The sequence below is a fragment of the Xenopus laevis genome, chromosome 1S, assembly GCF_017654675.1.
Source record: "Xenopus laevis strain J_2021 chromosome 1S, Xenopus_laevis_v10.1, whole genome shotgun sequence".
Lineage (NCBI taxonomy): Eukaryota > Metazoa > Chordata > Amphibia > Anura > Pipidae > Xenopus > Xenopus laevis.
In genome coordinates this window covers 176,102,334-176,128,871 of record NC_054372.1, presented here as the reverse complement: position 1 = coordinate 176,128,871, position 26,538 = coordinate 176,102,334, and the positions used below count along the sequence as shown (strand labels likewise).

The 26,538-nt window shown below is 40.4% G+C and overlaps 1 protein-coding gene across 3 annotated transcripts; it reads right to left on the bottom strand.

Annotated features, from left to right (window-relative positions):
• Positions 1–1,889: 1,889 nt before the first annotated feature.
• sgtb.S (small glutamine rich tetratricopeptide repeat co-chaperone beta S homeolog) lies at positions 1,890–22,775 on the bottom strand. Of its 3 annotated transcripts, none has more exons than XM_041580543.1 (12): positions 22,677–22,775; positions 16,489–16,613; positions 13,249–13,349; positions 10,713–10,785; positions 9,421–9,520; positions 8,609–8,713; positions 8,371–8,509; positions 8,221–8,283; positions 6,365–6,402; positions 4,447–4,530; positions 3,689–3,810; positions 1,892–2,746 (listed from the first exon to the last, which is right to left on the bottom strand). In XM_041580543.1, the coding sequence occupies exons 2-11, from the start codon at positions 16,589–16,591 to the stop codon at positions 3,699–3,701; spliced, it is 918 nt and encodes a 305-aa protein (XP_041436477.1). In that variant the 5' UTR covers positions 16,592–16,613; positions 22,677–22,775; the 3' UTR covers positions 1,892–2,746; positions 3,689–3,698. The 3 variants fall into 3 exon arrangements, with proteins under 3 accessions (XP_041436476.1, XP_041436477.1, XP_018099966.1); XM_018244477.2 differs by having other exon boundaries at positions 22,686–22,747; XM_041580542.1 differs by lacking the exon at positions 3,689–3,810 and having other exon boundaries at positions 1,890–2,746; positions 22,677–22,754.
• Positions 22,776–26,538: the final 3,763 nt, after the last annotated feature.

Sequence of the window (26,538 nt, the reverse complement as noted above, 5' to 3'; positions counted from 1 at the left end):
GTGATGTCATCCGTTATAATAAGTGCTTGGAAGTAGGAACAAATATGTACTTCGTTTATGTGGACATTAGAAGTAGGGATGCACAGGAAACCAAACCGAATTCCTAATTTGCATATGCAAATTAGGGATAGGAAGGGGAAAACATTTTTACTTGTTTTGTACGAAAAGTCACATTTGCATATGCAAATTCGGAATCGGTTCAGCCGAATCCTGCTGAGAGGCCGAATCCCGAACCGAATTCGGTGCATCTCTAATTAGTAGTCACCTTGGAGTCCCATGAACTTTGAGAGTCTTCTTATAGCCTTATATTTTACAATAGTTGGCACATTATTCTCTATTTAAACAGTGCCATAGTTGGTGCTTAGTGATGTATAGGGATGGGCGAAGTTAACCCGTTTCGTTTCGCCAAAAATTCACCGCCGGCTAAATGTCGCAGACGCCCATTTAAGTCTATGGGCGTCAATATAATGTTGTCGCGCGGCAAAATTGTTTTGCTACGCTCGCCGACATACAAGTCTATGGGTGTCATTTTTTCGGCGAAACGAGGTGAAAAAATTCACCCATCCCTAGTGATGCAACTAAATTGGTTAGAGGGACGGAAGACTTAAATTATGAGGGTAGACTGTCAAGGTTGGGGTTGTTTTCTCTGGAAAAAAGGCGCTTGCGAGGGGACATGATTACACTTTACAAGTACATTAGAGGACATTATAGACAAATGGCAGGGGACCTTTTTACCCATAAAGTGGATCACCGTACCAGAGGCCACCCCTTTAGACTAGAAGAAAAGAACTTTCATTTGAAGCAACGTAGAGGGTTCTTCACAGTCAGGACAGTGAGGTTGTGGAATGCACTGCCGGGTGATGTTGTGATGGCTGATTCAGTTAATGCCTTTAAGAATGGCTTGGATGATTTTTTGGACAGACATAATATTAAAGGCTATTGTGATACTAAACTCTATAGTTAATATAGGTATGGGTATATAGAATTTTAATTAAAAGTAGGGAGGGGTGTGTGTATGGATGCTGGGTTTTCATTTGGAGGGGTTGAACTTGATGGACTTTGTCTTTTTTCAACCCAATTTAACTATGTAACTATGTAACTATGTAACTATATTAAAAAAAAAAAGAGTATCCCCTGTTAAAAAAACAAAAAACAGAAAGATAATTGAAGTTACCTTGAAGTTCCATGGCCTGTATAAAAGCAGTGTCTGCAGCATTGTGCCTTTATGTGCCCATTAAACTTCTCAGTGACTTTTATTATCCTTACACTTTGCATCAGAACATTAATCCCTACATAATCTACAGGATGACTAAAACTGGGCATAATCTATAATATGGAAATAAATCCACCAACATGCTAATGCAGACCTTGTCCGACAGGATTTTCTAACCTTCCTGATTTTCCTCCTTATATCGGTTACGAAAACCCCTATATGCAAACCAATGGCCCCCTTAAAGGATAAGTAAACCTTTAAAACAAACAAATGTAAAATTAATGAGGGTGCTATTCTAAGCACTTTTGTCATTTACATTCATTATTTATTTTTATTTTTATACCAAGCTATTAAGAGAAATTTGTACTGTTAATATAAATGAATTTTGTTACAACAGCGCCACCTGCTGGTCATTTTCTGACCACCAAGTAGTCAAGGAAGTTGTCAGGAGAAAGAAAGAAGCTGCTTTGATGTTCCTCTGCTTAGGAAAGATGTGAGGTTTTTTTTAATTTTTTTTCCTAACCAGAAGAACATCAGAGCTGCCTCTTTCTTTCTCCTGACAACTCCCTTGACTACTTGGTGGTCAGACTGATCAGAAATAATGAATGTACATTGCAAAAGTGCTTAGAATAGCCTCCTCATCAATTTTACAGGTTTACTTATCCTTTAATGATAATGGGTTGTTCATTCAAAAAAAGGCTGAAGGGCTGTGATTCGTTCAGCGCTGTTTTTATTAGTTAGTTATGAAGCAATACAGATTTAACAGCTTGTATCATTCCATCTCTTTTCAGTACTGAATATTAAGTTCCTATGATTTGCAATATATTTACAAAATCTTCCCATCGTTTGGAACTGTGTATTCATGAGTGTCTAACATGAGATTTTCCCTCTGCGTTCTGATTAAATGGTACTTTTGCACACTTTTTCGGCTTTGGAGTTTTTTTTTTTGTTCCTTGGCCAAAACTCCACAATGCAACTGAAATTGCCTCCCATTACACTGAATTGCAATTGGGTAAAAACCATCACATGAGTCTTGAGCAAGGAAACATCTACTGTCGATAGGCAGCGTGTCCTTACCCTAAATCTGTAGAACAGCCACAACTAGTCTGATACATTCTTATAAAAATAAACGGCACAGTGAGCTTAATATTAGAATAAACTGCACAATTTTGGTCTTCAAAACAAGTAGAAATGTGTATATTGAGAGGTTTGGGAGCAAGTGCAGGATATACAAGGAGTGATGGTTTCAGTTTCCAGTACTTCATCCCTTTCCAGGAACCACACTTGGAGCTTTCAGACATCAGTGTAAATGGCTAATTTGATCTTTTTAGTTGGTATAAGCCCGGTTGGCTCTATTCTTTCACACAAGGAGTTCTCCTCATTCACGGATGTTCCTGAGTCTCTGTGTATTGAATGTGTGTGACAATGAAACATTATTCATGGAATGTAGTCTGCAGCCTCCTCACCGTAAGTCCCATTCTCCTCACACATGAGCAGCGCTGGCTTTCTCTTCTCTTCAGCTGACGTGACTACCTGCAATGCAACATGAGGTTCAAGTGATTCCAACACATCTACGTAATTTGATTTGCTGATCTTGCAGCTGACGGCATTCAGATACTCCAGCAATGTGTAATGCAATTTTATCTCACTGAGCAAAGTCTGTTTCTATTTACTGTACTGAATGATGTGAAAGTGGGGGACGTGCCGGCGTCCAATTCGGCGTGCTGCATTTTTGCGCATTGGGCTCGGCGGCCCAGTGTGGGAGTGTCCGCGTCCCGGCGGTTGGGGACCCCTGCTCTACATCATACTAAAAGTTATCTCAAAGGTAAACAACCCCTGTAAAGGTTGGAAATCACCAAAACAGTAGGAAAAATGTAAATCTGGCTCAGAAGCTGATTATTTAATTATTAAACAAGAGTCAGAATGCTGTGGTATCTGTGGACCACGGAATGTGAATAAATTACCATTAATTACCATGTCATAAATTGTACATTATATATTATATACAGCATGTTGTTAACCGTCCCCAGGTAAATAACAGCAGTCGGGATCGACTCGTGGCATCATTTGAAGGCGCAGATGTTCACTGCTTATGCATTTCTAGCCTCAGTCATGGCAAGTACAGGTATGGGATCTGTTATCCTGAATGCTCAGGACCTGGGGCTTTCTGGATAACTTTCTGTAATTTGGATCTTCATACCTTTAATTTAGTATAGTAGAAAATCTTTTAAACATTAAATAAACCAAATAATCTGGTTCTGCCTCCAATAAGGATTAATTATATCTTAGTTTGGACCAAGTACAAAGTACTGTTTTATTATTACATAGAAATTTTTTTGGATAAAATGGAGTCTATGGGAGATGCCCTTTTCGTAATTTGTAGCCTTCTGGGTAATGGGTTTCCGGATAACGGGTCCCATACCTGTACCACAGAAATCAGCCAAATACTCAAATGTGGGGAAATAAATGACGTGCCTGCTTTGCCTCAAGAGCGCTCCTCCGTTGTGCCGCTAAATGACCTGCTTCGAACGTGATTCCTCAATTGCTGTATTAGATCTGGATTCTGCTGCTGGATCTGCTGAGCAAACTGCTGCCCACTAATAAAAAAACACCACCGTGTTATAATCCAGACAATGGCAACAGCTTTATGGCTTCTGAGTATTCCTATAGATCAGGGATCCCCAACCTTTTTTTTCCCATGAGCAACATTAAGATGTAAAAAGAGTTAGGGAGCAACACAAGCACGAAAAAGTCTCTGGGGTTCCAAATAAGGGCTGTAATTGGCTATTTGGTAGCCCCTATGTGGACTGTCAGCCTATAGGAGACTGTTTGGCAGTACACCTGGATTTTATCTTTTTATCTCCAAACCAGGAATTCAAATAAGCCCCTGCTTTGAGGCGACTGGGAGCAACATCCAGGAGGTTGGTGAGCAACATGTTACTCACGAGCTACTGGTTGGGGACCATTTTTATAGATTATTGCCACAAATTAAGAGATACAACTACAATTATTACTATGGCTACACATGACTTCATACTATTCTTATTTTTATCCCATCTATGTGGCCCATAACCCTAGTATTTCTTTTCATGCAGAATTAATATTTTAGCGGCTAACAATCAAGGGTGCAAACAATGAGATTGTTAGGGCAGGAAACAGGTAACTTCTGATTTCTCACACCTTGAGATTTGCAATACACGTGCTATCATCTAGCATATAAAATAAGCACTTACGCTTGGATTAGACTTGAGAGGTCTGTTAATCCGCCGACGCCGGCAGCTGGGCCGACTGCTGCATTGGACATCATACCCGACATCCTGAAATGCATAAATACCCAGTTATGGTCTATATTATTACTCACAACTCTTTTACCCTTTCAGAATAGATTAAATCCATAGTAGCCACACGTGGAATTCTGGCTGCCTGGAAGCTATTTGTTGCTATTGATACAATGCTGTACAATCTGAATGTGCAAACCACATTGTAGTCTTAGGTTACATTTAAATCTGGAGGGCAGAAATGGTTCTTTTTTACTTTGTGCTGAGATGAGTAAGGAAGCAATAAGGAGCCAACAGAGAGTTAGATTGTATACAGAATCCATACTGGAGCTTTCTGTGTGCATGTTGCATGGTGCATGTCATGATTTTTATGATGTAGCTTTTATTTCTAAATTACACTGTTTACACTGCAAATAATTCACTCTACAATATAAAATTTCATTCCTGAATCAGCAAGTTTTTTTTTTTGTTTCATCATATTGACATTTCTTAAGAGAGACTCACGGTGTGAATGAGGACATCACTGTATTGTTTTGTAGGGTAGGCATTTAAAGAGCAGTCCTCCAGGCAGTAGTAGTTAAAAAACAGGTACAAGCGTGGATCACAGCCTTACGCGTTTTGTGTTCTCACAACACTTAATCATAGGCTGGAGTCCTGGAGGACTGTTCTTTGAGTGCCTACCCTACAAAACAATACAGTGATATTTGTTATAGTTGTAAAATTAGTGTGTAGGCACCATCTCAGGTCATTTTGCCTGGTCATGTGCTTTCAGAAAGAGCCAGCACTTTAGGATGGAACTGCTTTCTGGCAGGCTGTTGTTTCTCCTACTCAATGTAACTGAATGTGTCGCAGTGGGCAGTGTCAGACTGGCCCACAGGGATACCAGGAAAACTCCCGGTGTCAGGTGCCCAGGTGTCAGTGGTCCCTCATGTTGCTAAACATTTGGCCTATTTCATGGTCATTCCTTATTTCTATGAGAACAAAGAGGCTAAATAGATGGAATAAAAGATTATAGTATACAAAGAAAAGAGGCTAGGAGAATAGAGGTGAGAGTAAAGAGAAGAAGACAAATAGTACTCAGAGTGGGCCCCTGGTGTCCCAGTCAGACACTGGCAGTGGGACCTGGATTTTACTATTGAGTGCTGTTCTTAGATCTACCAGGCAGCTGTTATCTTGTGTTAGGGAGCTGCTATCTGGTTACCTTCCCATTGTTCTGTTGTTAGGCTGCTGGGGGGGGAGGGGATTGATATTACTCCAACTTGCAGTACAGCAGTAAAGAGTGACTAAAGTTTATCAGAGCACAAGTCACATGATTGGGGGCAGCTGGGAAACTTACAATATGTCTAGCCCCATGTCAGATTTCAAAATTAAATAGAAAAAATCTGTTTGCTCTTTTGAGAAACGGATTTAGTGCAGAATTCTGCTGGAGCAGCACTATTAACTGATTTATTTTGAGAAAAAAACTTTTTTTCCCATGACAGTATCCCTTTAAGCCATGATTCAAGGTGCCATATTTAACAGTAAAAGAGACAAATTTAAATTTTTAACAGAAATTTGGTCCTATAAGTTCACACAGCTCAACTTTTGTCTTGCTATACTGTAAACACTGCTCTTATGTGTTTTAAGTGAGAAGCCAAACCCCTAAGATAATATGGGCTTTTACTGTGACTATTAAAGCCTGGATCTACTGTACTGATTCCCCTGCAGTTATAACATTATCTGCCCCAGGCTGCAGCTCTCTGATGTGTTTGTGGTAATTCAGGCATGGCATGGTTTAGTTATTATTAATCAAAGCATTATAGGTCAGGTATATATAAAGTTATAACCCACTTGTGCAATTACGTAAGGTTGTTAGTACCATACATTTACTCACAGCTGTTGCACTTGGGGATCCCGCATCAAGCTGGCTGCCTGGAAGGAATTTAAATTACTCTATATTATTTTGCATCAGACTGTATATTCCATTTCTATGAGCAGACTTTTATTTCACAGCTTTTCAGTTCTCACTGTCTTCTACATACCTCCAGAACTAGGATTTGTTGGTGAATACAGAATACAGTTTATAGCATTTTTCTCCTTATACGGACCAACCTATCTTTACAAGTGAGATCTATATTCCCTAGTGTGGTCATAGCCGTTGATTCTCTTGGTTTTCTCTACATTTTTACATTTTTCTTTGTGTCCAGGAAACCAAATCTGTATATTTCAGGCTGAGACCTGAATTTGTTAATTAACAGGCCGTTATTGCTTCATAGAACTACAGGTATGGGATGCGTTATCTCGAAACCCGTTATCCAGAAAGTTCTGAATTACAGAAAAGCCATCTCCCATTGACTCCATTTTATCCAAATATTCCACATTTTTAAAAATTATGTCCTTTTTCTCTGTAATAATAAAACAGTAGCTTGTATTTGATACCAACTAAGATATAATTAATCCTTATTAGAAACAAAACCAGCCTATTGGGTTTATTTAATGTTTACATGATTTTCTAGTAGACTTAATTTGTGAAATACACAAAGTTCCGTTATCCAGAAAACCCCAGGTCCCAAGCATTCTGGATAACAGGTCCCATACCTGTATTATCTAGGAATATTTCTACATCCATGTCCATCATAGCTCCACTTAATTCCATTAAAGGGAAACTAAAGTCTAAAATAGAATAAGGCTAGAAATGCTGTATTTTGTAAATTAAATATAAACATGAACTTACTGCACCAGAAGCCTAATCAAACAAATAATTTATGCTTTCAAAGTTGGCCACAGGGGGTCACCATCTTCTAACTTTGTTATACATCTTTGCAAGACCAAGACCATGAACATGCTTAGTGTGGTCTGGGCTTCATTTGGGAAGTAAAGCTTAGGGATCGTCATAAATTATCAAAACAGCACAAGTCAAATAATATCAGAATATGCAGACTGCACTGGGTCCTGTGATTTTATAGTTTTTGTATTGTTTAATACAAACTTTCTCCAACTCTGCAGAACCAGTGGCTGCAGCAAAATAATCCTCCAAATAGAATCCCGGTGTATCTGTTTAAATCTGGCTCCATGATCTTTGTCCCTGCAGCTGGAGTTGGAAACATTAAAGAGGATGTAAAGGCAAAAATAAAATCCAATTTTTACTTTATTAACTGAAAAAGAAATCTATCTACTATATACTTCAATTCAAGAATCTGTACAGTTTTTATAAGAAATCTGACTGTATGCAGTGGAATTCCCCCTCTATTTACTTGCTCTGACTGCTGCAGATATGAATCTCTACCTGTTCTAATGGGAAACAAACAAAGCTGCACGAGTTCTCGGAAGTCCCTCCCCCCCTGCAGTTTGACAGTACGATCCTTTTATTGCAGAGCAGTTAGGGACCGTCGGAAGTTTCCTATCCTCAGCAGTCAGAGCAAGTAAATGAAGGGTATATTTTAACTGCATACAGTTAGGTTTCTTATAAAAATGGTAGACATTTTTTAATTAAAGTATATTGGATATAGATTTGTTTTTCATTAAAGAAAGTAAAAATGGGATTTTATTTTTTTACAACCCCTTTTTTTGGGTACTATATAGCTGTGCGATGGCACCAAACATACCCTCCCAAATAAGCCCTATGTTTGTGTAGAACCCCCTGATGTCAATGGAGCATGTGGATCTTGTACATTTGAAGTTGGCGCCTATTATGTCTTACGACTTGGGTCTGCTACGTCCAGATTTTACTTGCCTATAAAAGTATCTTACCATGCTTACAAAAGCAGGGTTGTTCATCAGGCTGGCCATATCAAAGCCCCATTCAGTGCTTATCTACAAAAAAATAAAGCAGAAAAGGGTTGTTATAATATTTACTATGAATAACATTTCCCCTTATTCACAGCAGAGAGAGAGACTTACAGGGCTTGGGATCTGCCTCAGCTTCTGTTCCGCTAGTTTCAAATTCATTCTATAGGATTCATTTTGAGGATCTAGATCCAGGGCTTTCTGGTAGCTTTCAATAGCTTCTTTGTACCTAGACATGGCCACCAATGCACGCCTATATGATATTGATAATAAAGATATTAGAGGTGCATTCCTGTGATACTCCCAGTCATATATACTGTATGTAAGTGCAATCTCCCAGCTACCCTCATACCCCATCCTTCCATAGGCTTTGCTGTACTTGGCATCAATGGATATGGCTTTCTCGCAGTCTCTTACTGATTCACTGTGCTTTCCTCTCTGGCTCTGGGCTGCTGCTCTGCAAAAAAGAGAGAATTCAGATGGTCATTTAAAAGGGTGGTTCACCTTTAAATTAACTTTTTAGTATGTTATAGAATGACTATTTCTAAGCAACTTTTCAGTTGTCCTTCATTTTTTATAGTTTTTGAGTTATATGCCTTCTGCTTCTCACTCTTTCCGGCTTTGAAATGGGGGTCACTGACCCCGTCTAAAAAAACAAATGCTCTGTAAAGCTATTTTTTTTTTTTATTGCAACTATTTATCACTCATCTTTCTCTCCTATTTATAGTCCAAATTCTTATTCTAATCAGTGCATGGTTGCTAGGGTCATTTGGACCCCAACAATCAGATTGCTGAAACTGCAAACTGGAGAGCTGCTGAATAAAAAGCTAAATAACTCAAAATCCACAAATAATAAAAAATTTAAACCAATTGCAAAATATCTCTCTACATCATACTAAAAGTTCATTTTAAGGTGAACAACCCCATTTAAGTCACTGGCTTTTAGTTGTAAAACTGAACATTGAGAGATACAGATAATTTGTATCAATAACAGTTGTGTAAGCCTATATTATTCATTTACTGTTTGATCACATCCCCATCAATCACGTCTCATATGGGAACTCCATTTTCCCATTAACTATCAACTCACTATTGCAAGTTCTTCTTTCAGTAGGGAATACTATCATATCATCAGCATACGTTATGTGCGACAGTTGTACATACCTGTTACAGTAATACACTGCATTGCTGGGATCCAGTTCTATAGCCTGTGAGTAGCAATCTACAGCCGCGTCATAGTTCTGCTCCTTCATGAAAGCATTACCTGAATGACATGAAATATTGAACATGTATAATATGGGTTAGACTGGGTTTACTCACTCCAAGGGAGGGGACATAGTGCTAGAAATTGCCTACAATTCAGAGTGAATGGAAATCACCATTAAGTGCTGGATTCTGACTAGTGACAGTAAAGTATTGCTGATGGCTGCACAAAATAAACAAATGCTATAATTTGTATTTCCCCCCTCCCAAAACAACTATCCTCGAAAGCTGCACACAATCTCAGACTGTCCCTCGTCAGACACCGTCACCCCTCCATCTACGGTAGTGATGTGCGGGCCGGCCCCATAACGGGCGGGTTCGGGCCAACCTTGGAACCCCCTTTCCAGGTCGCGGGCAGGTGTGGGTTGAGCTCTTCTGACTGCTCTACCCGACCTTACAAATGCCAGCTTCTGACTTCTGGGTTTAACTTTTATAGATGCGCGCCTGCTCATCCCGTCCCTTTTGTGACATCATCAGCGGCACGGTGTGGGTCTATAAAAGGGACCCGGAAGTCAGTATCGGGTGGGTGAAGTTCACCAAAATCCCAACACGCACATCACTAATCTACATATAAAATGAATGTGGCCCTATATAAACAGACACCTGCACAAATATTGGTCTCCCTGGGGCAGTAGACTTTATACTTTAGCGCCTCTGAGTTCTACTTCAGGATAATAACATACACAATAATATCAGTACACACCAACAAGAATCAGTAACCATAGCTCTTAAAGTAGGGTAATCTAATAAATGCATGTTACAGGGCTTGTGCAGCCCTTCTAGCTGTGTTTTCTAGCCATGTCCCTGAATTGTAAAGTGATCTGGTAACCCTATAATGCAGTGATCCCCAACTAGTGACTCACAAGCAACATGTTGCTCTCCAACCCCTTGGATGTTGTTCCCAGTGGACTCAAAGCAGTAGCTTATTTTTGAATCCCTGGTTTGAAGGAAAGTTTTGGTTGCATAAAAACCATGTGTATTGCGAAGCAGAACCTCCTGTAGGATGCCAGGCCATGTAAAGGCTACCAAATCGCCAATCGCAGACTTTACTAGGCATCCCCTGGGACTTTTGTGATGCCTGTGTTGCTCCTTAACTCTTTTCTTACATTTAAATGTAGCTCACAGGTAAAATAGTCTGGGGCCCCTGCTATAAAGGGTCAATACACCTTTCTGAGAGAGAGAATAGCTCTTACCTTCATCCTTTAGTTGTTCAGCCTTTTCTGCAGCTGATGGTGATGATGGAGAGATCTTGTTAGATGTTATTTCCTATAAAATGGAAATGGTTAAAATGAACACCTACTGGCAAATTTAAAGCAAAAGGGACTTAACATTGTAACAGCGCAGGGGGCCGACAAGCCAGAGGGGTCTGTATACAGACAGTTTTGCTAAATATGGAGTGACTCTTGGATGTGGTGAGTAGCACAAGAGCATTATATTCATGCCTGGGCTGACAAACTGTGGATTCTGGCATGTGACAGAGAGGCTGTTGGAATTATTTATTCAGTCTGTGGGCCTCTGTGTAGTTGAAATGCCAAGGCCTACTTTGACTCCCAGTCTGGGCCTGATTATATTTATGTACTTTGTATTCTGTTCCATCTTCCTATTTAATGGTTAAATTAATATAAAGAAATGCAGTACCTGAAGCTGCAGTAACCATTCATTATACCAACACTGAAAGAACAAAATGTAATGAGTGTTGTTATGTGCCAGTAACTCCTTCCCAAAGGCAATGCATGCAGCACAACGTAGAGCTAAGGTCATGCAACTCACACACATCAGAAGAAGCTTCTTCAAATCATTACACAAAGATTAAACTATATTTATCCCAACCCAACCACAGAGCAATGATTCTCCAAGAATGTCTAGTACTTAATTTTTTTTCTTGAGGCCAGCTTTCACCTTTAACACTTTTTGTTATTAAAAAAACATCTTGCAGCAGCAGCAATGAGCATTTTACAAAATATGCACAAACTGAGCTTGATCATCTTGCATTGTTTACAAATCTTTATGGTTGGACTGGGCTAATGGGAAAAAACCCGGTGGGCCCCGACTCTAGTGGGCACCAGTGGTCCAGATCCGCTCCCATCTGCCTGGCAGTCCCTGATCTCTACTGCCCCTCACACGTTGGTGGATGGAGGAGGGTAGCGGGCAGCTGCCAAGAGGGGCCCTGATGTCCTGAAGTTGGCGGACGGGTCGAAGGGCCTGGAGCTCAACACTGCAAATCTCCATCCAACAAGATTTGCTGTAGGATAGAGGGCCTTATTCACAATATTCACAGGAGCTTAATGGGAGTGTGACTACAATGAAAGAGGTGAAAGTAGCCCAGAATAAGAGACTCCAGCTATTCCCAGCAGTGCAGAAGCTTATCTGGAGTATGTGAGTGGTGCAATAATATTTAGTAGCATAGATTGTAATTGGAAAAGGTAGTAAGTGGGAGGTGAGTTAGACAAGGGTTCATTGGTGCTTCCTTCAATAGGAGCATTTTCATTGAGCTTTTAGTGCGATACTGTATCTTGATCGAGCATCGGACTAATAAGTATAATATGAAAAAACACAGGTTAAGTAGGAGACTAGTGTTTCCAACTCTGTGGAATATGCAGCAAGAGGGGGAACATACTGCACCAATCACATTGAAACCCACATCAGACTAATCTGCAGATGGCATCTAACTCCTTTGAGAATAGCCTCAGTTACACCAAACTATCCAACCCAATGCTGGAGACAGTGTGGACATCAGGGTACAATGCTCAATATGTGGTGGCACTGCCCATCGGTGACACCCTTTTGGTCCAATATCTTCAGCTTGATACAGACCCTACTTCAACATGACCTGCCCATGCAACCACAGGTAGCATTAATACAGATCTACCCTAGTAAAATCCCAAGGGAATCCAATATACTTCTTTTTCATATCTTTAATACATCGATTACTCTTATGGAAAAGTTCTGGAAAAAACCTGAAACACCTAGCATGCAGCAATTCCATGAACAATTAGACTTCAGGGCAGCGATGGAAACAATGGTAGTTACAGATCCAGAAAAATATCGAAATCTGGGAACCATGGAAAACCAAAGAAGCCTTCATATCTACCCATATATAATATCTTATATAATATTATAACATGTATTATAATGATATATTTCTTAACAATAAAGCTCAAGAGTCATCTGTAATATTGTTAAAAATGTTTTTCTACTATTTTGTAATTGATTTATTGTAGACTACAATTTGCAGCTGACCTTGCACTGTCATGTATATAAATGCAGCAATAAAAATCTTGAAAAAAAAGCCCACTAGGTGGACACTGGCCAATAAAGCTTTAGCTTCCAGATGTGCTCAGTAACCAAGCACTCAGCTCCTGGCTGGTAGCAATTGTGAACCAAGCAGCACCAGGGCCAATGAGGTGACCATGCCTTAGGTGCCAGTAAGTGGCCAGTAATAGTAAAAGCCACCTCTGGTAACTTTGAGAGCCATTTTTAAAATAGAAACTCAGCTCTTCTAGAGTAGAGGATGTCATAGCACACTCTGCACTAGCGATGCATCCCCTCCTTTCTGAGACTTTCTTCATAACTCAGACTTACACACCGTTTAACCATCTTAGTTACTCTTATTTGGACTTTCTATAATTCAGTAATATCCCTTTTGAGCGCTGGAGACCAAAACTGCATGGCATATTGTAGATGAGGCCTTACCTGCGCTCTGTAAAGTGTAGTACAATGAAGTATTACCTTAACTGCTTGTGAGAAAATATCTTCCAATGTTTGCGGCACTGCAAGATGTTGATCCCCTGGGCAGAGCTTAAAAACAGTCTCCAGGCATTGCACTGCAACTAAAACAAGTGAAGCATTAATGTTACACAGGAAAAGAAAACAGCATTTTGTTTTACCAGCATTGCCACTCATTTCACTGACATTCTTCGTGGGTCATTTTAGGAGTAATCTGCAAGTATAGCTGTCTTAAAACAGCAGCACTTGGCATTGGGGTAATCCTTGCACCACTCAGGTGCCACTGGGACTTAATCCCTAGATTAAAAGTTTCACCCATGGGCCTGGGTTTGCCATCAGTCTACAGCGTGAGCCATCAGTGACCGCAACTCCTAGCCAAGGAGGGAAAAAGTGTCCAGGAGAAGAGAGAGTTTTCTGGTAACCCAGGAGGTGAGGCCTGGTGCTGCAGATGTACAGAGAGTTCCCAATTTTGTTCCCTGCCAGGCTGCTAGCTATCCAGGAGGTGATTGATGCCAGTGTAGAGAGTGTCTGCACTGCACAACTGCTTGTGAACACCAGTGTGCAAAGCCATGTGACCACCCAGCGAGTGACCCACCAAGGGGAGGATATTGATAAAGGTACAAGTGCGTGGCCCCTGTGGATGGATATTGTGCATGTAACTGCTATGTGGGAGAACCTGCCTTAGGGCTACCTGGGCGAAAGAGCTCTTGGGAAGGGACATAGTGCCTGAAACTGAACTGTGTAGTTATTTATGCCTTCTTATGTCAGACATTGGGACTGTTATTATGTTCAGATGACTGTGCTAGTGAGTCAGAGTGTATCTGCTAATGTCACAACCTGTCAAACAGGAACCCTGGGACTGCTTGAGGGAACTGAACCCTGGAGCAGGAGAGCCTTGCCAGGACAAGTCATTGCTGACACCCTTTTGGGCTCCAGGAACTTTCCGCTGTTGACTGGCATAAAGAACATGGCAGAGTGTGGTACAGACAAGGGTTAAACACAATCATGGTCATGGCAGGCAAGGAGTCAGGGCAGGGGGTGAACAATCAGAGGAACACTCAGAGTCCAAAACAAGGGAATCAAACAGGAACAAAGGCTTAGGCAGGACTGCAACAGCAAAGGGCCAACTTAAAGGGAATGTAAAGTCTAAAATAGAATAAGGCTAGAAATGCTGTATTTTGTATACTAAATATAAACATGAACTTACTGCACCACAAGCCTAATCAAACAAATGATTTATGCTTTCAAAGTCGGCTACAGGGGGTCACCATCTTGTAACTTTGTTAAACATCTTTGCAAGACTAAGACTGTGCACATGCTCAGTGGGGTCTGGACTTCTTAGGGATCGTCATAAACAAAGCTGCTTGAGTTCTGCATGGCTGGGAAGTAAGGTGGGGGCTCCCCCTGCTGTTCATAAGTATGATTGTTTCCCTGCTCAGCAGTTAGGGACCATCTGACAATTCCTATCCACAGCTGTAAATGAAGGGAGAATTTCACTGCATACAGTCAGGTTTCTTATAAAAACGGTACACATTTATTAATTAACGTATATTGGAGATAGATTTCTTTTTCATTAAAGAAAGTAAAAATGGAATTTTATTGTTTTGCCTTTACATGCTCTTTAAGCAAGGATTGCAGAATGGAAAAGACCTTTTTTTTCTAATTCTAGCGCCAAAAGGCATGCCACAGTGTAGTGATGAGTGTCACAGCCGGTAATAAGACAAATTGGTCTCCCAGGGTGTCTAATAGTACCCCCACTTTCAGGAGCACTCATCAGGTCCCCTGAATGTACATGTGCAAACGGACCCGGGGGCTGGCAAGCCGAGTGGTAGGAAGTTGCGCTGGTCTTTTGCCTAAAGCTGGCCACAGACGCAAAGATCCGATTGTACAAATCAATGTAAGATCGGACTTTCCCATCTCCCGACCTGCCACTAACCATAAAGATCAAAGTCTTACCATTAAGAAGTAGTAAGAACAGATCAGCCGATGTTCTGCCCCTGACAGTAATCGTACCATAGTTATGTCCGACAAAGCTAGTGACAGTCTCCCTGAAAATTGTACTTTAGGCAATACATGTAGAGATATTACCGGCAGCCGACAGAAATTTTCTAACCTGTCTGATCGACCAAACGTCCGATCTCCGCCGGACGAAAAATTACGGGATTCTCCACACACAGTCCAAATATTGTACGAATCCTCGATTCATACGATCGGATCTTTGTGTATATGGCCAGCTTAACAGCTAGTGACTCAGATAGCGCCACACATGTCTCTATTGCAAAAGCGACTGAATGTATTCTGCTCTTTATATTTGTTATTGCTGCAAATCTTTGAGTATTTTTTTCCTAATGGGGCCCTCCGGAGGTGTATCCCTCAATGACTATTAGCGGATACACTGTGCTTGGTATGATAAGTAATTTAGGGGCCTTTAAAAAATAATAACAAAAAATGAGGTGTTAGTACCACACTTTGGACAAAATATGTAAGCTCACGTCAAAATATGTAAGCCCACGTCAAGGCACCTCATTGAACGTGACTCCTACACTATGTGAGCATTATAAGTTTGTAGTGCATTTAAAATCAAGTCTCCCAGCAACCAGTGTGACTGAGTACTAAGACCATTGTGCACTTACCCTTAGCTCAGAAGATAGCCCCTGTGTTAAGGGGAAGTGCACAATGGTCTTATTACTCAGTCACATGTTTACTGGGGAACTTAATTTTAAATGCACTACAAAGTTAAAATGCTAATAGTGTAGGAAGGATATTATTCACAGGTGTATGTTTGTAGGCTGGGGCTTCTGAGCTAAGGGTAAGTGCACAATGGTCTTACTACTCAGTCACACAGTTTGCTGGGAGACTTGATTTGAAATGCTCTACAAACTTATAATGCTCACAAAAAGTGTAGGAATTACGTACAATAAGGGGCCTTGACGTGGCACGTGAGCTTACATATATTGGCCAAAGTGTGCTACTAACACCTCATTTTTTGTAATTTTTTTAAATATTGGAAAAATGTAGGAATCAATAGCAGGAGAGAGCCGGAGCAGATCATTTTTGACTATGCATGCCAGCATTAAAGTTTTTAGCACAGACTATTCATGGCAACTAACCTATCAATGGATTTCTGAATATGATCTTTTTTTACGTATAAACCTTCCAGGAAATTCCTAACGAGAGCATGGATGCCTTGTACTAATGGAATGGCAAACAAAGAGTAATGGATTCCTTGTGTTAATTATTTACCTTCCAGGCTTTCTTGCTCATCTGGTGTGCACTCTTCCTGCTGACTCTGCTCTCTCAGGAACTGGACCACTGCGTATACCAGACGCTGCTTGATGGACGACATCTTTCCAGCCGGGACACCACACCTAAATCACAGTAACAAGAAAGCTTGGATTTACCTACAACAAAATCTCTTTCAGCTTAAAGTGATGATGGAAACATGAAAGCTCCATCACTAGCTGTGCTGTAAATCAATCAGCAGGGGAGATTATATGTGGATTTCTGATGATACACAAGCACAATAATAATAATATATTATTTGGAAACATTTCTATATCAGAAAGTTTATTTATTTACCAATACATATTTTTGGTCAGGAAGCCAGTTATACACTTATGAATCCAATCCAGACACAAATCTTTTTTTTTCTTCTTGCGATAAGACCAGTTCATGGTACCTTGATATTATTGGCTTGATCTGAATTGTAATATATTGTCAATCTTAAAGGGCATATTTTAGGGTAATAAGAGGCTTAATGACAGGGATAGCCATGTGCGGGCAGAACCCATGGTTCAGGTGGGTTTGAGCCAACTTCGGCACACTGTTTGCAAATCGCGGTGTGAGTGGCAGCCACTATTTATAGGCGTGTCCCTGCCCGGCCCCCTATTGTGGCGTTGGAGATGGGCGTGTCGAGTGCCGGCACATGTGGATTGTCTTTTTGTTGACCCTCACATCACTAGAATGAGAAAGCCGGGGTCTTTTAATCTTTTAACCTGTCCGATTAACTGAACGACCGATCACCATGGTTCGAAAAATGCCGGGACATTCCACACACTATCCGAAAATCGTACAAATCTTAATTTCGTACAACTGTATCTTTGTGTCTATAGCCAAAGATATGAAGTTTAATATCTGTCAGTCAGTCTGGTATATTGCTTTCAATGCACATTGGGAAATCAATGCTCCCACATATACATGTTCAAAGATCTAAAACTCTCCCATGTGGATGGATTGCGGCTGTAGCCATTGGGAAACTGCATAGCATATTTACTATGGTTATAGCTACATTATGAACAATGAGAACCATATTTTTTCCTAGCTTGATGCTTAGAGGAGATGTCCAACCACATATTATTTTGGCATGGTGAAAAAAATGTGTAATTTTAAAATGGTAAGGGACTTTCCAATAATTTAAAATGATGAATAGTTTATTTCTAAATGTAAGTGCAATTGAAAGTAGTATTTGTCTGTCCCTTCCTGTTCTCGGGTTCTGACTCTTGCCACAATGTAGCAGAAGTTTATCAGATGGCTTTACTTTCTGAAGTAAGATGCTGCTATGTCCATAGCCATTAATCCACTCAGTGGCATAGCTACTATACAGAAGACCCTGCAGTCATAGAGGGACCTGGAATGCAGGGTCAGCACTGTTTACACTGTTTACGCTGCAAATAATTCACTCTACAATATAAAATTCCATTCCTGAACCACCAGGTGTATTTTTTTAGTTGTAATATTGGTGTGTAGGCGCCATCTCAGGTCATTTTGCCTGGTCATGTGCTTTCAGAAAGAGCCAGCACTTTAGGATGGAATTGCTTTCTGGCAGGCTGTTGTTTCTCCTACTCAATGTAACTGAATGTGACGCAGTGGGACTTGGATTTTACTATTGAGTGCTGTTCTTAGATCTACCAGGCAGCTGTTATCTTATGTTAGGGAGCTGCTATCTGGTTACCTTCCCATTGTTCTGATGATGGGCTGATGATATCACTCCAACTTACAGCACAGCAGTAAAGAGTGACTGAGGTTTATAAGAGCACAAGTCACATTACTTGGGGCAGCTGGGAAACTGACAATATGTCTAGCCCCATGTCAGACTTCAAAATTAAATATAAAAAAATCTGTTTGCTCTTTTGAGAAATGGATTTCAGTGCAGAATTCGGCTTGAGCAGCACTATTAACTGATGCATTTCGAAAAAAAAGTTTTTTTCCCATGACAATATCCCTTTAAACTTTGCCGCCTGGCGAAAACTAGCATCAGAGACAGGCAGCAATCGTGATGTGGGGGGTGGCTGTCCAGATGGACTGTTCACACTGGTCCCACACAGAATCTTTTCAGGAAGCAGATGCGATCAAATTATTACACTAAAGCCACCCATTCTCATTTCTTCATTCAAGCTTACTCAGTTTGCTGTCATAAAGGAGTAAAGTGTTTGAATAAGGCCTACTGAGCAAAAGTGATCTCTGCCTGTCAACTCTAGGTACAACTTCCTCTTGCTGCTTCTGGTGCAGACCCTGCCTGCTGGATTATTAAAGTTCATCCCTACATGTTTGCATATTTTAATGTATGTTTGGTGAGAGATCTGGGAATTTCATGGTGGCATCTGGCAGCCATGTGTACCCTGACCCGGATTCAGATCTCCTTCTTGAGAAGACAATGGGCAACTCTCATAAGCCTTTTAAAAGTTTAGGGGAAAAGTGTTAATTTATAAACACAAGTGCAGTGTGCAAATCAACTTTTTTTTACTCATAATTACTCATCATATTTTTTCATTATACCAGTTTAATTGCGGCTGCCACGTTGCATCCGCCTCAGTTGTTTCCATTCTGTCAAAACGGATGCAATCGTGCTTGTGTTAGACACAATATAGTTGTATCTAGCAAATTCAGAACTGAGGTTGTGTCACTTCCGAACTATGTTCAAAACTGTGCATCCGATTCACAGGGTACAAGTCTGATGCATCTGTTGTATGTGCGGTGGGAACTCTAGGAGTCCCCAGCATTAGTAGACACTAGTGATGGGCGAATTTTTCCCATTTCGCTTTGCCCAAAAATTTGTGAATTTCCCCAAGAGGCGAAAATTTGTGAAAAATTTGTGGAACTTGAAAATTGACACCCGCGTCAATTTTGACGCTGGCGTTAAAGTCAATGGGCAGCCAACATTTTTTGATGCAGTAGAATTTTCACGGGCATTTCACGAATTTATTCGCCAGCGGCGAAACACAGAAATTTGCTGCGAATTCGCGCCAGCCGAATTTATTCGCCCATCACTAGTAGACACAGTTGTGCAGCTTTTATCAGAAGAGGCAGGGTGGCCAATTATATTTCTTCAATCTCTCTCTCTCTCTGTATATATAAATATAATAATAAAATATAATAAAATAATCCATTTTCTTCTATTTTTACATTTCCTTAGTAAAAACGTCTATTTCTCTCCATCTGCAAGGAGTGTTTATAATTTAAACATATTTTCCATTATACAGTTAATAATGCATGAGGCCAAAACTGATTGTGCAGAATGAGAGTTGCTTCTCTATGCGCATATATATATATATATATATATATATATATATATATATATATATATATATATATATATATATATATATATATATATATATATATATATATGCTTTGTTGTAGGCAATTGTATCTTATTCATATTCTTATGCCTCTCAGGTTATTAGATCATTTTGAATTTTGTCCGGCCCTGCGGCTGGACTTTCTTTGCAACAATCTAAAGCCTCTTCCTGGGTGGCAGCCACTTCAGTTATCTGGGAAACAGGTTTTGGCACAAGCTTTTGCCAATAGACAGGAATGTACCACAGGATCCACCAGTGGGGGGAAGGCACAATTGCTACTCAATAATACTCCAAGTCCGTGGCACTGCGCCAATGAGGCGAGTTGAGAAACTTGTCTCAGGCGGCATTGCCCCAATAGATACAAGTGGCAGAAAAATGCCATATTTTATATACTGAACTTATTGCACCAGCCTAAAGTTTCAGCTTCTCAATAGCTGCAATGATCCAGGACTTCAAACTTGTCACAGGGGGTCACCATCTTGGAAAGTGTCTGTGACACTCACATGCTCAGTGGGCTCTGAGCAGCTGTTGAGAAGCTAAGCTTAGGGCTCGTCACTAATTATCCAGCAGAAAATGAGGTTGGTCTGTAATATAAGCTGATGCTACAGGGCTGATTATTAAATTCTGATGCTAATTGCACTGGTTTCTGTGCTGCCATGTAGTAATTATCTGTATTAATTACTAATCAGCCTTATATTGTGACATTTCTATTCTATGTGTACTGTATATTGTGAGTGGGTCCCTAAGCTCAGTAAGTGACAGCAGCACAGAGCATGTGCAGTGAATCAGCAGAAAAGAAGATGGGGAGCTACTGGGGCATCTTTGGAAACACAGATCTTTACTGCTAAAGGTCTGTGGTTGCCTTGGGCTGGTACAAAAGCCCAAAACATTATGTACAACATTTCTAGCTACTTCTTTAGTTAAGCTTTAGTTCTCCTTTAAAGAGGTTTTCACCTTTCAACTTTTAGTAGGATGTCGAGAGTGATATTCCTAAACAATTTTCATTTGGTTTTCATTTTTTATTATTTGTGTTATTTAGCTTTTAACTCAGTCAGCAGCTTTCCGGTTCTCAATTTTAGCAATCTGGTTGTTAGGGTCCAAATTACCCTAGCAACCATGCATTGATATGATAGAGACTGGAATATGAATAGGAGAGGAATACAAAAGATGAATAATAACAAGTAGCAATAACAATAAATGTGTAGCCTTACAGAGCATTTGTTTTTTTAGATGGGGTCAGTAATCCTTGTTTGAAAGGTAAGGCAAATAATTCAAAACTATAAAAAGAAGACATGAAGGCCATTTGAAAAGTTGCTTAGAATTAGCCATTGTATAACAAACTAAAAGTTAACTTAAAGGAAAACTCTTAAAAAAAAACCTACTTCCCTACCCTACATTGACCCCCCCTCCCTCCTCCCCCCCCAGCCTAGCTCCCCCCCCCCAAATGTCCCTAACTCTTTAATTACCCCTTTCTTCTCTTCGTTAATCTTCGGAATGAGACTGGTTGGGTGGCGCATGCACAGTTGCAGCATTTTTTAGTCTGGTGACAAATGCGCATGCGCCGAAGCTCACAAGAATTGCAGAAGCGGCTGAAGATGGCACCCATGAACTCCAATGGACAGAATCTGCACGGAGGCGTAAGTAAAGAGTTAGGGGCATTTGCCCAGTTGGGGGGGGGGGCAGCTAGGCTGGGGGGAGGGGGTCTATGTAGGGTAGGGTTTTTTTTTAATTAAGGGTTTGTTTAACCTTTAAGGCAATGGTGAACAGTCAAGTGGACTCAGAAAGTCATCTACTCTGATGGACACTAGAAGCTACAGGCCTTACACTGCAGTCGCAGCATTTAAGATAAGGTTCAAAAGAACACCGTCTTTCACCCTAGATCGTCTTCAAAGGTCTAACTAAGCGAAGCACTATGGCAGCCCTATGGCAGTAAAAAAAAAGTGTTGTGTTCACACCTGCAGTGATTTCCTCACCTATATTATAGCAATTGTCAGTCTTTGAGTTAAAGTCTCCTTATGTTATCTAAAATGTACTCAGGCCTCCCTTAGTTTATATATATATATAGATATGAACACATGGCCATAACAGTCACATAAAGTAGTTGTAGCTCGAGGCATATGTAACAGAGAAAACAAGATTCCACCCCAATCCACTGCATTTAGACCCCCACAGTGCGGGATTGGCAGGCTTAATCTGTGGCCACATACTTGAGTATCTATGGGAAAATAAATGGAATACAGACCCTTTTATTGTAGAAATTCCATCGTGTGGCACCTGAACAGACATTCTATAAGCTGTGCTTTCAATACAGAACCGATAAGCACTATGCAAGCAAATCCACAGCTTATGTACCTCCTGAAATGTAATCCATCTCCTATCTTGCACAGGTATCCAAAACAGTGCCCCCCCCTTATATTTTTCCAAATCAGTATTCTGAACGCAGCAAGCCATGCAAAATTCACCAGGACACAAGCTTTCCCTATGCAGAGAGCAGCACCCCCCTGTAAAACCGATAATGCCTGAATCAAGCTGGAACAGACAGCATCCATTCATTCTGGTGCTACTTAGCATCCAAGCAATTATATAAGCACATACTCAGCATTTCCCCTGCGTGCAACTAGTATTATTCTGGCAGGTCCTGGACATAAGCATCTTGCAGCTTCGTTTCATGGGAGGATGAATGGGGAATCTGTAGATTTTTGTTTTACCATAATAATATTTTTACCTAATTCATTGTGACTTTGATAAGTTTCACAGCCACCAGTGCAAACAAAACACCCTTTATATAAATAAGAGAGACAACCCCCAGCATCTCCTGCTTATACAATGCCCACCAATGACAGGATCCCTTACCATACACACCGGCAGCAGACGTGAATGTGGACTGCGAGGCAGGAGCAGCCTGTGTCAGAGAGATGTGCTAAGCTGACAATGAACCTCCCTCTGTCACAATAGGTTCTCTGTGGGCAGGTCCCTCCCTGCTCCTTCCCTATTAGTTACAGATATTAAAGGAGAACTAAAGCGTAACTAAAGAAATAGGCTAGAAATATTGTACATTGTGTTTTGGGCTTTGGTACCAGCCCAAGGCAACCACATCCCTTTAGCAGTAAAGATCTGTGTCTCCAAAGATGCCCCAGTAGCTCCCCATCTTTTTTTCTGCTGATTCACTGCACATGCTCTGTGCTGCTGTCACTTACTGAGCTTAGGGACCCACTCACAATATACAGTACACATAGAATAGAAACGTCACAATATAAGGCTGATTAATAATTAACAGTGTTGGACTGGCCAACCAGGATACCAGGAAAACTCCCAGTGGGCCCAGTCAGTGGGCCCTCCTGCTTCTAAACATTTGTTTTATTTCATGGCAATTCCTTATTTCCTTAACAAAGAGGCTAAAAAGATGTAATAATAGATTATAGTATGTAAAGAAAAGAAGAGAATAGAGGTTGAATGAGGAGAGGCAGAAAATAGTACTGAGAGTGGGCCATGGTCTAAGGTTTTTTGGTGGGCCCCAGGTGTCCCAGTCCGACACTGATAATAAATACAGATAATTACTACATGGCAGCACAGAAACCAGTGCAATTAGCATCCGAATTTAATAATCAGCCCTGTAGCATCAGGATAATTAGTGACGACCCCTAAGCTTAGCTTCTCAACAGCTGCTCAGAGCCCACTGAGCATGTGAGTTTCACAGACACTTTCCAAGATGGTGACCCCCTGTGACACTTTTAAAGTCCTGGATCATTGCCGCTATTGACAAGCTGAAACTTTAAGCAGGTGAAATTAGTTCAGTATGGTATTTTTAGCCACATTTACTTTTAGAGTTTATTTCTCCTTTAACTCTTCCACAAGAGAATGAGATCTCATACACAGGGTTTGGACCACTTACCGTCATCATTTGCTTCCTTCTTCAATATATATTATGTAGTCATTGGTTGGCTTCTTGAAGGATACTGCTAGTTAGTAAAAGCAGGAAAAATAAGTATATTTGTTAAATGTGAAAGTTTTTATCCAGAACTTTTATGTCAAACACTTGTACGCTTAAACTTATATACAATAGAGTTATGGGATCCTTTATCTGGAAACCCATTATCCAAAAAAACCTCTGAATTACTGGCCATCATCCATAGACTTGATTTTAATCAATTTAATTCAACATTTTAAATTTTTTTTTTTATCTTTAAAGGATAAGTAAACCTTTAAAATAAGTGAATGTCGGTTTAAGAATTTTTTTTAATCTTTTTATAAGCAGAAGAACATCAGAGCAGCCTCTTTCTTTCTCCTGACAACTTCCGTGACTACTTGGTGGTCAGACTGGTCGGAAACTGACCAGCAGGTGGCGCTGTTTTTAGCAAAATTCATTTATATTATCAATACATGTATCCCTTAACATCTTGGAAAAAAACCAAAATGTAACAGCCTCTAGATGCCTCCTATAGCCTTTGATGAGTGTCTGGATTCTGGATGGTGGTATTTTTGACCATTCATCCATACAAAATCTCTCCAGTTCAGTTAAATGTGATGGCTGCCGAGCATGGACAGCCTGCTCCCCTAGATTTTCGATGATATTCAAGTCGGGGGATTGTGACGGCCATTCCAGAATATTGTACTTCTCCCTCTGCATAAATGTCTTTGTAGATTTCCAAGTGTGTTTAGGGTCATTGTCTTATTGAATATCCAACCCCTGCGTAAATTCAACTTTGTGACTGATGCTTGAACTTTATCCTGAAGAATTTGTTGATATTGGGTTGAATTCATCCCACCCTCAACTTTAACAAGGGCCCCAGTCCCTGAATTGGCCCCACAGCCCCACAGCATGATGGAACCTCCACCAAATTTGACAGTAGGAAGCAGGTGTTTTTCTTGGAATGCGGTCTTCTTCTTCCGCCATTCAAAGCGCTTTTTGTTATGACCAAATAACTAAATTTTTGTCTCATCAGTCCAAAGCACTTTGTTCCAAAATGACTGTGACTTGTCTAAATGAGCTTTTGCATACAACAAGCGACTGTTTGTGGCATGAGTACAGAAAGGGCTTCTTTCTCATCACCCTGCCATTCAGATGTTCTTTGTGCAAATTGTGCTGAATTGTAGAACGATTTACAGATACACCATCTGCAGCAAGATGTTCTTGCAGGTCTTTGTAGGTGATCTTTGGGTTGTCTGTAACCATTCTCACAATCCTCGGCATATGCCGCTCCTGTATTTTTCTTGGCCTGCCAGACCTGGGTTTTACAGCAACTGTGCCTGTGGCCTTCCATGTCCTGATTACATTCCTTACAGTTGAAACTGACAGTTTAAACCTCTGAGATAGCTTTTTGTAGCCTTCCCCTAAACCATGATACTGAACAATCTTTGTTTTCAGATCTTTTGAGAGTTGCTTTGAGGATCCCATGCTGTCACTCTTCAGAGGAGAGTCAAGCAGAAGCACAACTTGCAATTGGCCACCTTAAATACCTTTTTTCATGATAAGGTTTTTTAACGAGCTAATCCAACCAAAACTGTATACTGTATACTGTGCTTTGGTGCTCAAAGTTTCAGTAACTGACAGCAGCCCAGGGCATAGGATGTGAACCGTGAAGGCATGCACACTGAATTAAAAGCAAAATCTATATGCCATAAATAAAAACTCCTGATGCATATTGTGTCACAAAAGTAGGATAAGGGTAGATTTTCGCAGTTGGGGTTGTTCTCTCTTGAAAAAAGACACTTGTGAGGGGACATGATTACTCTTTATAACTACATTAGAGGGAGTTATAGACAGATAAAGGGGATCTATTCTCCCTTAAAAATGGATCGGACCAGAGGCCACCACTTTAGACTAGAGGAAAAAATCATTTATTTGAAGCAACGTAGGTGGATGATTTCTTAGACGAGTGTAATATCCTAGGCTATTGTGATACTTAACTCTACAATGAATATAGATATTGGTACAGTATATATATTCAGTGGGTGTATGTATGCTGGAGTTTATTTGGAGGGGTTGAACTTGATGGACTTTGGTCTTTTTTTCTTAATTAAGTAACTGTGTGCCAGTGCATGATATTTTTTAAAATATAGACGGAAAGTGCTTAAAAAAGTTATTTCAGGTTTTAATTGAAAATTTCTGCAAAACTACTAATCCTGTCCATCTGTTTTTGTTCCTGCTGCCTCCATTCCCAGGCTGTGCAGGGGAGGTTATGGCACTCAGCCCACTGCTCTGTAGGACAGGAACCAATCAGCAACTAGGCTGACTTGATAGGTAACTGAAGCATGTCTTTGCTTGTGTGACTGCTGGGCTATGATTGGCTGTCCACCTCCTATTGTGCTTTTAGCAGTGACCATTGGGACACACCGACCCCTCATGAAACAGAGACTGCAACTGCAGCAGATCCACGACCCAGAGTGAAACCATATTGTCCATATAATATTGATTTTATTATTGCCTTATTAGGGGAGTTTCACGTATCCCTAATCTTTGTTGGTTCAAATGTAATATAGAGATTTAAAACTTACTCTTATACCAACCATATTTAATTATTTTTATACACACTGTGTCTGTTATATACATGTCATTCTATGTCTGTGCAACGTATATACATACCAACTTGTGTATATGTTTACTAATTCCATGATTCTCACTTCTCACTACTGCTTTTGTGTGAAGTTGCCATACATACCATCTTCTAGTGCGTCTGTAGACATTTTATGTCCTTCATATTCCTCTGTGTGCTGA